Source organism: Mangifera indica, chromosome 2 (assembly GCF_011075055.1).
Source record: "Mangifera indica cultivar Alphonso chromosome 2, CATAS_Mindica_2.1, whole genome shotgun sequence".
NCBI lineage: Eukaryota > Viridiplantae > Streptophyta > Magnoliopsida > Sapindales > Anacardiaceae > Mangifera > Mangifera indica.
Window position 1 is genome coordinate 21,382,858 of NC_058138.1, and position 13,456 is coordinate 21,396,313.

Here is a 13,456-nt window from a genome sequence, read left to right on the forward strand (position 1 = left end):
AATAATCCCTAAGTTTTGGGAGGGGGAATTTTACTTTTGAAAGTTAGAAAACTTTAGGTATGAGTAAAGTTATTAGTTTTTAAAATTATGGAGAAAAAACATAATGAATTTATATTTTTTTAATATAATTAATGAAATAACAATTTTGCCCTTATTTTTTTAAAGAAAGTTAGCCCATGGGTAGGATTTGGGTTTTTCAAATCTTGTGGATGTGACTAAAAATGCATTAAAATGAGGTTGAAAATGTTTTAGGCCTTTTTAAAATTTTAATTTATAAATTATTTTGATATTTATCACATATAATTATTTTGACATGTCAAAAATAATTTTAATTTTAAATTATTTAGATATCAATTACATACATGCATTTTCATGTTATATGTTTGCTAGCCTTCCAAAAAAAATAATCTATAGTTTTTTCCTTGCAAATATATATATATATAAAGTTTTCAGTCTTATCCATAGAAATTTACCTACTTCACGTTGTACGATTGAGTAGAATCCTCGTTGATACTAACTGTTATACTTTGGCTCAATTGAGTAAATATTCTCCATTTTAACCTAATTACATTGATTGTTTACAGCTTAATGCAACTATCTAAAATATTCGTATTTATTAACTATATTAAAAGAATCGAAAATAGAATTTGTCAAATTTACTTTTGGGTTTTACATGAGTGTTCTTCCCTTAAAACGGAGATAATAATTTTAATTCAATTTTTGAAATTTTACCCCTAACAAAGAGAATTCTCTAATAGAAATAAAAAAGAAAAGACAAAAACAAAAATGAAAAAAATCTTCATAATCAAAGACAAAGATGTGTTTCTTCCCCACCACCCCTCTTATGTCATTTTATATTAATATATTTATTTAAAATACTAACATATCTTTATAATTTTATATTATTTATATTTTTCAAATTTATTTAAGTTTTTGTTGTGCATATTAAAGTAGTTAATATATTATATTGTGATATTTGAAATAGTATATTAATTTTAATTTTACTTAATTTTATTATTTAATATATTTATAATGTGTTTAAAAAGTATAAAAAATATATTTTTTATTACGAGTACGAAAAGGGAATTTTTTCCTATGAGAACAAGACAGAAATTTTTCTTCGCGGAGAGAAAACGAGAAATCATTTTCATCTTTGTAAAGAAGACGGATCGAAAATAAGTATTGATATCTCATACGAGGATGATGACAAAGATTGAAATCTCTTCTCTACCCCTCTCTATTGTCATCCCTATCTTAAAACATATCTGTAGGTAACTATTTATAGGAACTTATCCTACAAAAATAAAATCGAGCAAACTCTATTTGCTAACAATGTGTGATGTGGCAATTTTCCATTTAATAGGCTATGGGAACCCAAGCTTTATTGAAAGAATTTAGGTTTCTTTCGCTAGCCATGTGGAATGAATCACCTTGCTAGAGAATATATGAGGCTTGACAAACTTCCCACTTTATTCTTACCCAAGCTTTATGAAATATTGAGACCATGCTCCATTCACTAGTGATGGCTACGAGAGAGACAAGGTTGAATATCCTATTTCTTGTCCCTACCTTGTAAAGAGTATCAATCATAATTTTTGACCCATTTCCGTTATAAGAATTATAAAAAAATTTTGTCTCTTACCCTTGAAGAAAATTTTCATTTTCGTACCCTTTAAACATAACATAAACTATTAAATAACAAAATTAACTAAAGCTAAAAACAATTTCTTATTTCAAATGTCATAAATAACATATGCTAACCAAGTTAATTGCATAACAAAACACACAAATAAAATTTAAAAATATAAATAAATTAACATTATAAAAACATGTTAACATTTTAAATAAATATATTAATATAAAAAGACGAAAACAATGAAAAGACAAAAGAGTGATAGGATATATATATATATATATATATATATATATATCATCTCGACACGACCCCCAATTCCAGTGATATTTCTCATCCTTATCTTCATTTACTTCCTTTTTTTTAATTGAAAAATTCCTTTTTTGTTAAGATAAATACATATCAAAAACCCTAAATTTGAATCTAAACTATAAAGGAGTGCTTGTTACATTTTTCTTGCGTACTCATTTTCGGGCTTTGAGCAAACCTATTTTTCTCAAAACAAGTCAATTTAGTTACGAAGACTAAACATTTTTTTTCACCAGGTTAATATATCAAAGTGGGAAAGAAACTGTATTTTGTTATGACGACATAAATTTTATTAGCTAAACATTCCTCTATTTGCTAGGGATATTGCATTTGATAAAAAGAGGAAACAAAATAGTTGAAATTTTCGAGATGACATCTCTTCATTTAATAAAAAATACAATACTACTCAATATCAAATTCCGTTTTCGTTTTCAAGAAGCTTTTTTGAAAATGCATTATCAAATCTTGAAAATTCAGAGTTCATGAAATTTTGGTTTATCTAACAAAAATAAAGCCATGTTAAATCGATTCAATAAGTGTTCATATAAGGATGCGAGATTGCAAGACAAAGTAAATATATATATATACATATATATATATATATATGTGAAAAGATTTAAATAGTTAAACACTAGAAAATTTAGGTAAAAGATAATAATGACTCGTTCAAATTTATTTATGCAAAAATATGCAATTCAAAAGCAATTTCACTGTTGCCTTTAGAATGCATCAGAGTGTTTTGAAAGAGAACCAGAAGAAAACGATTGGCTATAGCTACCTCAGGTTCATGCATATGCCTCAAGTCCTCGACCATTCTTCACAGTTTCCAATATTTTTTTCTGAAAAGACATGAAGTCATTTTCCATTGTAAAGCGGTACAGTTTGTAGTGGATGGAAGATCACATCCATCTTCTAAACCACCAACGTTTTGGTTTATTAATTTTTTTTGTATTTCTGCAGCATTTAAAATCAGCCCAATTGAAAATCGATCTTGAGTAATTTTATTTCCAGTATAGTAGACTTACAAATACATGCAAGATTCACGAGTCCTTGTTTTCAAGGCCAAATTCACATTCATAGAACATCGATAGAGAAACCGCTGGAGATCATAAGGAAAGCATATTCACTTTATTCTTGAAGCTACTTTTAGACTTTACCCGAAATAGAAATACCATAAACACAACTCTAAAATTTGGGTACTTTGTAATGCATGGCAGACACATTTAGGGCAGTCTCAGATAACTAAGTTCTCCAACAAGGTTCACTGATAAAAGAAAAATAGGATATCCAAATCTGGAAACAAGAACACAAGAAGAATATCATGTGTTCTTTATATATATATATCATTTGGATCAGAAAAACGACTGAGCCTGGATCTAAACATATCTGACATAAAAATCATTTGGGATTATAGAGATAAAAATCATGAATCTTTCTTTTTCAGATATAACATATTATATATATCTTGTGCAAATGCCCTATACAATCAGATCATATATATCAGAATCAAGAATATATGCACATCCATGGATTCAACATAATCTCTTTATCTGGTGCCTCAAAATAATTACCTTCAAAATCAAATCTAGATGAACCAAAATGAATAAATTGAAAATGAAAAATATGTGCTAAGGATTATTTTTCAAAGTATAATCCTCACATGATCCATTAATTCCATATACAGGCAACGAGGAAACTACATATTATAACAGATTAAAAAATAAAAATTTCATATTGAAAGATTATAATTAATATTGTCCGCGAATTAGTATAATATCATCAAGAGGTATCAAACTATCACCTTTTTTTTATATTGAAGACACTAAACTTTGTTTTTTCCTTTTGAAAACGGTCGAATTTTCAAATTTTTCTATTAAAGCAATTAAACTTTAAAGTTTTTCTATTCAATAGACTAAACTTTCACTATTTTCTTTTGAAATTATCAAACCAATCAACTTGTTTTCAAAACAAACAAACCTAATTATGTTTGATTCTATAACTTCACTAGGAAATACTAAAATTTTGGTCTAATCTATAAGAAAATCTAAAAATTTAGTTTTTTCGATATAAAAATTTGATTATTCATTCTCTTCAATTTAAAAAAAAATTCAATTCCATCAATAGAAAAAAAATTTTCATACCTCAAGATGTTGTTATCCTTTGCTAATTATAATCGATTAAGCATAATTGCTTCTAAATAAAGTAGGAGAATATTTAAAGAATATATCATACCCTTTATACAGTATCCTGGAAGCATAGAGAATCAGGCCAAAACCTATAAGTAAATTATGTAAATAAAAGATTTCAAAACATCCAAAAGCCATAAAAATCATCTCAAACAAATAAGTTAGATATTTAAGCTAATTAATTATTATATTTGTTGTTGCCATCAAATCCTTAGCTTTGATTCTTCAACAGTTGAATTAATCACAATCTCCACAGATTCACCAAACGTACTGCTGAGCATCATTTCTTGTATCATCAGCAAGCTCTACATACAATTTATACTCATCGTATCAACTTTTACTGATTTTGTTAAATTCGCTCTCAAAGCTTTTGAGTATTTTAATGGTGAATCCTTCAAAGGTGACACCAAATCAGGTAGTCCCAAAAGGGCAATCCAACTTCATATAACAACTAATAAAAAACTAGTATCATTATTAAATTAATCAATTAATCATGTCAAATTAAAGCTTGTCGCCCAAGTGGAATAGCAAATAGACTCTCAATCTCCCAATTATATTCCAATTCATGTATAGACTACCCTCCAAAGTAATTAATTACTTTACAACGTGTGTGTTATTTAGCTGGCATCAATATTAGGAAAAATGAATCTAGGTTTTGTCTTTTTGCCTAATAATAGATCTGTTGAGATTATCTTTAAATTACTACCCAACCGACTTCACCCTTTAAACTCTCGTGAATGTCCACCTCTCCTACTCTTTGTCCCTCGTTAGATATATATTTTATTTGAAAAAATTCTAAACAATTACATAATTAAAAAGGGAATTGAAGAGAGATCAGAGAGCTAGCTGTGTTGTAGTTTTCCATGTTCGTGAAACATTCACAATGTCTGCTTGCTATCTCCTAGCAATTGCTTTGTTTCAAACAAAAGTGAAAGGGTTTGAATTGCAAGCTTTTCTTAATCATAATTGAGCTTCTATCAAGCTCTATTGCTTTGATAACGAGGAAGACAATTCTACATGCATATCTTTATTGTATTCTGATGTTATATGTATATTTTGTGTGGGCAAAAGGGTGAGGAAATTTGATGAATTTCAGTATATAAACAGAAGAAGTAGAAGAAAGAGCACTGAGGAAAGCAATAACATTTTTAACAAAATTTATGGTACATACACAAGAGACCAAGTGAATATTAATGACCAGATAAATTTTATATGTATAATATCATCTCACTCGCTGCAGTCATTAATTTCTACTACATTTCTGCTTCTTCAAGACTCGAGTGCCCTCTGAAAGAGCAATTTTAAGGTACCCAACAGGCAAAACATAACTAATAATATATAGCAAATCAAGGTACATTCAGGGCACCCAAATGAAACTAGAGGAACAACACAAAATAAGTAAAAACACCCTATACATTACTTATAAAGCAAAGGATTAATGCAAGACATAAACGGGTCTATGTTGTTATTCGTTTTATTTTACTTAATTTTTTTATTTTTTTCATTATTTTTCACTCATTTGGACCAGAATCCGACGGTGATGGTGTAACGGTTACCTTCTGTTTCGGCCTCTTTCGCTTCTTCTCATAGCTAACACCTCTCGCTTTGGCTTGAAAATCACGAACCTCCCTCAGATAAATCCTCACAGCTCTTGCACCAAATGGGTTTGCTTCCGGTCTCCCTCCGTGCTCCTCGTAGGCCGCTCTGAGCCTTCCAATCAGTGCATCGAGGCTCCCCCACGCCTGGCGGAGGGGGCATGGACAGGGGGCAGGCGGGTTCGGGAGTCCAAAGAAGGGACAAGTCTGGTTGTGGACCTTGGTCTTTCCAAATTGGTCCAAGTAGCGGAGGAATTCAAGGACATGAGCGCCACTACACATGGGGAGAGAAAGAGGGGGCCTGTGGTTTCGCAGATACTGACAGAAAGTGTTCCAGTCTCTGCGTTTTTGGTTCTCATAGCGGCTTGGCGTCGTGGGAGTTGTTGAATTTGATGGGGATGAAGAGCTTGCGCTGATTGAACTGTTTGATGTGGCGGTGGTGTTGGCGATTGGGTTCGCGTGAGTGGGGCTTGAGTAGCCCGCAGTGTGTGGTGGTGCTGGTGGAGAAACTAAATCCATAGAATATGAATTTGTTTTTTTCTCGATCAGATCTTAAATGAGATGATATTTGAAGATAAAATAACCACTCTAGGGCTGCTTGTCGGCTCCTTTTAGGGTTTTTTCCTCTAACGTTTGGCCTCTTTTGATGGTAGAAAGAACCCTAAAGAGTTGACTCTTAAGGAGTGTCGAGAAAATAGTAGAAATGTTGATGTTATGCTACTGAATAGTGAACTAAAAGCTGATGATTATGAGATATTGAGTACTAGTCCAAATCTTCATGTATTGAAGAAAAGAGAGAAAATCTGTGAGGTAGATTCTGCATGGAATCCTTAATACTTCATGACAGAAAGAAGAAGAGGAAGAAGAAGAAGAAGAAGAAGAAATGAAATTGAAGAGAGAAGAATAGTTGGAGGTTTTAATTGATTTGAGCGAAAGAAAAGCAAATAGGCCTTCAAGAAACGTGGCAGGACTGAAGTTACAAATGGGTGGATGGTTACAGTAAGTAATTAACTTGAAGAACGAAAAAGATGATAATAAGAGATCAGAGCCATCAGATTTTCTTTATGAGAACTGGAGTTGAACTCCTGGTAGATAAAGAGAAAGAAAGAGAGAGAAAGAGAGAAAGGGAACAATCCATTGGGTTAAACAGGAGGTCTTAGGTCTCAGGTAATAAGTAAAGTTGACAAGAGACTGCATTTGCTAAAAATAGGACAAGATTTACCAGTGAGTAAAGTTGACGGTGACCCAAGGTAGTACAAAAGCTAAAATACGCTGCCATGTACACACTTTTATCCTTTTTCAATCAAATTATTTATCAGAATAATCATATAATTTTATTTTTAAATAATAATATATTATTATTTAATTAAATATTATTTTACTTATAAAATAAATAAACATATTTTCACCCAAAATTGAATCTAAATCTAAACTTATATCTGATAATTTTTTAAATCTTAAATATTATATTAAATTTAAATTTAGGTTTTAAATTTATATTTAAAATTTTCTAAGATTAATAAATATAAATTTAGGTTTATAATAAATTTTAATTTAAAATAATCTTTTTAATTTATTTATAAAATTATATATTTTATTTATGTACATTTTTTTTTTTTCAGTTGCGTGGCAAGCACAACAGCCTATTGTCTAAAAGTATGAAAATTGAATTGATTGATATTTGATACCAATATTATTACGTGAATTTGTGATAGAAGGAAGTAAGGAACCTTCACAGCAATTACTAATTTACCCTTCTATCTACTTTCTTTCCTTTTCCTTCGAGTGAAAATTAGGACTTGAGTCCTAGTCATTTCAAATTTCCATATGAACATTATAAGCTAGACAGCTTCCTTGATTTGATTTCATCATGTGTAAAATGTTTATTTAATATAAATGAGATTTAGTGGATGGTGTTATACGTTAACAAGGAGCACAAATTTATGTGTAAATGATAACATATATAATTAAATAATTTTAAATTTAAAATAAAATAATAATCGATAATATAATAATATATTATCGTTTGTATATAAATTTATATTTATTATTTATACACATAATATCACTCGAAATATTAAACTATATTGTTGATGTTCAAATTAGTAAAAAAAATATATAAAATATTATTATATGTACAAAGAAATTATATAAAATTTTATATATAACTTGATATAATAATCTCTAACTAGATAATTTTGAAGTAAAAAAAGTAAATAATCATATTATTTAATTATAAATTATTATTTTAATTTATACATAAATTAATTATATAATTTATTTATATATATAATTTTATTTGTGTATATAAAACATCATTTGACAAAAGTTACAAGGATAATATGTTAATTTACTTAGTTAATAAGCTTTGTCTCATTATAAACCAATCAAGAGGGTGAATCTAGGCCAATGTTAGTGTTCAAAGACAGAAGATTTTTTAACTCAAAATATATTAAACTTATATTTTATTTGTTTTTCATATTAAATATATATTTTTTATTTTTTTATAAATTTTCAAGATATTAAAATATTTTTACATTTAATTAATTATTATAATATCATAATTATAACAAAAAATTCAATATTTTATTAAAAAAATCTCTAATATTTCTAAATAATTTTTTATGATAATTAAATCTTAATTATATATTATGTTATATTAAATTTAATAGTTAATTAGACAGTTTATATTTAAATTTTTAACTAAAAGATTTATAAAAAGAGTTAAAATTATTATTAATATTATCATATTTTTATAAACATATTATAGATGATGTATCATATTAAATCCGTATATATACCTTTCATATCTTTTATGTATTTAAATTTTATAATTTTTTTTATAAACATATTTTTTACTATTTATTACATTATATTTATATAATTTATGTACTTTTTTATCTTATTCTCATATTTATTAATTCTGATATTTAGAATTTAAAAAAAAAAAGATTGTTCGGTGTCTTAATTACAAGCAAATAGTAAATCTTCTATTAATGTTTTCAAATGATATATCAACACATAACTAATACAAACACATAAACTTGAAAAACATCGATCCTGCATTTAAAAATTTTCAACCTCATTTCTAAATAGAATGTTGTATAATTTTATATATAAAAAATAACATATCATCATAAAATTAGATAATTTTAAATTAAATATAAAATAATATATAATTAAATAATAATATATCATTATTTATATATAAAATTGTGTATATATAAATATGTGTGAGAAATGTTTGATGGAAACATATTGATATTGACTCAGGTGTCATGCTTAGGACATTTTATGATGCAGTCTTCCTAAAAATCAGGATCTTGCATCAAACTTTTGGCAAATTTAGCAAGAATTTGAAGTTCACATGTACAGTTAAATTTGCATTATTATGACTGAAGACCCGTAGTTTTCAGTTTAGGTGAATGGTCATAGCAATGGCTCCACTTTCTTTAACTATTACAATTTTTATGTACCTCGTATCCACATGAACAGTAATTAATCAAGATTCTTCTTATTATATTTAATAATAAAATTATTATTTATATATTTATTTATTATTATATTCCTTTTATATATATATTTATGGAAATAATTTAATTTTCACGATCAAACAGTGACTACTCTTATTTTTTTAAAAATTCTTCAAAATTCCAGGTTGGTAGGCGCTTAAATCTTAATAATAAATAGGACAAGTTTCCTTAAATTTTAATTTTGCTAAATGACAAATTTACATTGTCCCACCTACAATACTTCAAAAGAAAAAAAACAACAATTTCTCACACATCTAGCAGGTGTCCTGGATTGGCCCCAAGGGTAAACTCGACCAGGTGAATCCCCTTGCATAATCCAATAGGGTAGAAGTTCAAAATCTATTGCCATTAGAACGTGACAAAACTCTTGAATTATTCTGTTTAATGACTATAAAGTTAATAATCATTAAATTTATAATTTTATATCAAATGTGGTGGATCAAATCTTCATCAAATCTTCATACAAACAGATAGATTTAGATAATTTTTTTCTTTATAAAAAAAAAAAATATTCTTTTTATGAGAAGTTTAAACTGTCAGAATACAGTTGTTAAAAAGATTTACTCTCATTATTTTACCTTTAAAGATTATTTTATGAAGTGATGTGATATGAATAGGGTATATGGATATCATTTTTTAAGAATAAAATTATTAACATAGCTTAACTCTTAATAAAATTGTAAATTTTTAATATATCTTTCTAGTCATATATTAAAATAATATTAAAAATAATGAATTTATGCTTGAGATTTCTATGTGTAACGATGACAAAGTTTCAAAATTTAAAACCTATAAAAGCCCACCCCCTTGCAATTGAATTCCCACATCTTTTTAACCTTAAACCAAACCCTAACTTTACCAAAATTTCACTCTCTTCATCATCATTTATCAATTGAATAACTCCATATTTTTTCATAAACTGGATCACTCTTAAAACCCACCCCGTTGCATTAACGAGTACTCTTAAAATATTCATGCCAACCATATTTCTCATTATCTCCCTAAACCATGCTCATTCAAAATCCATGAAAAACTTAATGGATATGTACAATTCTAAGTTGTCAAAAAAGAACTGGAAATTTTCAATAAAAATATGATGGCAGGCATGTTTGTCATAGGCCCTTTTATCTTATAATTTCTACATTGTAAGCTAATATTGTCAAAAATATGCAAAGCAACGTGAAAAATGTGGAATAGCAGTTCTAATACATGATTTTTCCCAAGCATATTTTAGCCATCAAATTCAAAAGACAAAGAAACTAAGAAAAAATAGTAGGTAAATAACTCAACAATAAGTCAATATCTCAATAATTAAGGGAAAAAAAAATTAGCATTCATTAAAGTTGTTTGATGTGGCTACACTTAGAAGAAAGTGTTACAGTTTAACATTAGACCCAAATTTGGCATAAACAATGGCATAGTTGTAGAAACAAAAAGAACTAAGTCTTTACCCTCCCTATGGAAAGCAACCAATCAACTGCTATATAAAAGCAAACTACCAGTTCGCATTATTAATTTGTTTGACCTACACAAGACTAAATATCATTGTAAGGGAACCTTATAATGAATTGACATGAATATAGAACATGCTAAAAAAGACTGATAAATACCTCTTGATGAAGGCATTAAATCTTTATGGAAGAGTCAATTTGTGAGTTTCTTAAGCATTATTTTGATTTGACAAACTGTAAATTTATCTTGAGCCTTTTAATTTAAAAAGTTGTAAAAACAAAAGAATCATGATAGATTTTAAAATCATACGAAATGAAGTTTTGATAAAACATTTTGAACCCACAACTTCATGTAATTTGAAAAAGAAAAAATTCCAAAATTTTCATGTCAAAAGTTTGAGAACAATAAATAAATAAATAAATATTGTTGGCAGGAGTGAAGTTTGCAGGATAATGGGTGTTCCCGAGAGGTTCTTTCTAGCTACACAGAGAACAACTTCGTTTTTGTTAGTTCCTAGAAATAATGGATTAATTGTTGTACTATGCCTCCAAAATGTACTTGCTTGGTATTAATTTAATATATTTATATCTTGGTATCGTAAAAATAATGGTTGTTTCATGAACTTCAATTATGGGATTGGTTATAACTTCTAAGTTCTAACACCGGGTCTGTGAACCAGTCAAAATTTTCTTTATATAATTTTCTATTTTAAAAATCTGAATCTGGGGTATAATTAAGTTAGGTGGCATTTCTTCTCTTGTCTAAATGTTCAAAAAAAAATTTCTTTTAATTTTTATGGGACTTGATCTCCATTTCCTTGCGTGCGGGGATTTTTTCCCTCTGCGTTTGGAAGGCTTATTCATCCAGTAAGTTTTTCATTGACTTGGACTTAAAATTGAGTGAAAGACAAGCATAATGTTGAGTCTACTCACCATCTTTCTAAGTTTTCAAGGCATATCCAAAGACACTCATTCATTGTTTGGTTGGTCTTTGAAGGGATAATACACAACATAAATCATCCCATGACCTTATTGCATCATTTGAGTATATATTATGCAAATCTTCTTTTAAATTTCTTGAACACATTTTCTTTAGTTGTGATTTATCTTCCTATATAAAAAAAGAAGTTTTAGCAAAGACATTTATAACCTAATCGACTTTTTCGTGGTTTTATTTACTCTAGTAGATTATCACTCATCTCCATAATAAAAATGACTTCAAATACATTCTTATATAATTTAATTCTTTTAGTCACTATCTATTTCCAATTATATGAGTAGAATAAACAAATATTTCTTCAATAATATAAATTTTGTAAACCCATCATTATTGACGTTTACAATCTTGTTCAAGCCAAGATTCATGGTGTAACTTATAAGTTTGTAATTCTACCAAAGATTGACGTCATTTGATATGTAGATTGATTTTCATCTTTTGTTTATATTCTTATTGTTAGATTATTGAATTATTGTTTGGTTAAACTTTCACTTTCAATCTTAATTTTTTGTTTTTTGTTATTCGGTTGAAGTTGAAAAGATGAAGTTTATGATTCTTTGTTAAACTATAATCTAATATAAACTCCTCCTTTGACATTTTCTCATATTGGTATCACATATGTATAAGGAGAGATCTCATGGATAATGTTATATATACTCTTTATATTTATTTATTTTTTATATATTTCCAACAAGAAAACTTTAAGATTAAAAAAATAAACACCACCTTCAAATATTTATATCAAATAAATATAGAGGTATTCAAACTTAAATAAATAAATAGCTTTTTAAAATGAATTTTAAATAAATATATGTAAATAATAGCATTGTGTTTTTTTTTTTACATTTTTTTTATTAAGAGTTAGTAGAGTTATTAATTTGGAGTCATTATAATAAAGTTTGTTCATTGCTAAATTACCAAGAGAAAAATCTTTCCTATATTTGTATTTATTTGTTCCTCTAATTAATCAACATAAATCACATCAATAATTAATAATTAAATTATTTATCATATATTGGAAAATTGAAGGAGAATTTAGAAATATTAATTAAAAAAAACAAAAGAGCCTTGTCAAATCGCAAGACTTTCTTTCCAAGTTTCTTTTTGATGAGGGCAGTTGTTTCTGAACCGAAAGAATATTTTTCTGCTTTAAAGCTTAATTATTGTACTACTCCACAGTACCTATAAAAGACTTTTAATGATGCCTAAACTAGAATTTTATTCACCCTTTGAAAAATACATTAAAGTTATATATATAATAATAATACTTGATTTTGTAAGACTGAATTGACAAAAGTGGGTGGCAATTCAACATGATGATCTGTATTGACTCTTCAATAAACAAAAATATTTAAAATGAAATTAATTAATGGGGAACCATCCATTAGTTTGTTTAGAAAATTCGATGAAAATTAAAATATTTGGAGTTTGAATATCAACTATTAAGTGACAATACATATATGATATAATTTCTACATAATTAAAAAATTGGTAATTAGAAAAATAAGAATGTAAAATTAATCCAATAATCTTTTGATTGTGGAGGGGAATATCTTGCTGGCCATTGATTAATTATCACTTGTGTGGGTCGATTGAAAAAGAAAGCTACATAATTCCACTGAAAACAGGTTCCCACTCTCAAGACAATCAAATCTTATTGAAAATAGTCTTATGCAACATAACGATGTTTTGTAGTGTTTATATGCTATGATCCATTGCAAGTTTTCTGTTGGAAACTACCATCAATTTGAT

At 27.5% G+C, this 13,456-nt stretch overlaps 1 protein-coding gene across 1 annotated transcript; it reads right to left on the reverse strand.

Annotated features, from left to right (window-relative positions):
* Positions 1-5,541: 5,541 nt before the first annotated feature.
* On the reverse strand, positions 5,542-6,878 carry LOC123206890 (protein LIGHT-DEPENDENT SHORT HYPOCOTYLS 1-like). Its single transcript, XM_044624169.1, has one exon. It carries the CDS (start codon positions 6,240-6,242, stop codon positions 5,640-5,642), a length of 603 nt encoding a protein of 200 aa, XP_044480104.1. The 5' UTR covers positions 6,243-6,878; the 3' UTR covers positions 5,542-5,639.
* Positions 6,879-13,456: the final 6,578 nt, after the last annotated feature.

Excerpts from the sequence above, each read along its gene's own strand:
- LOC123206890 (XM_044624169.1), bottom strand. The coding sequence starts at position 6,242 with ATGGATTTAGTTTCTCCACCAGCACCACCACACACTGCGGGCTACTCA.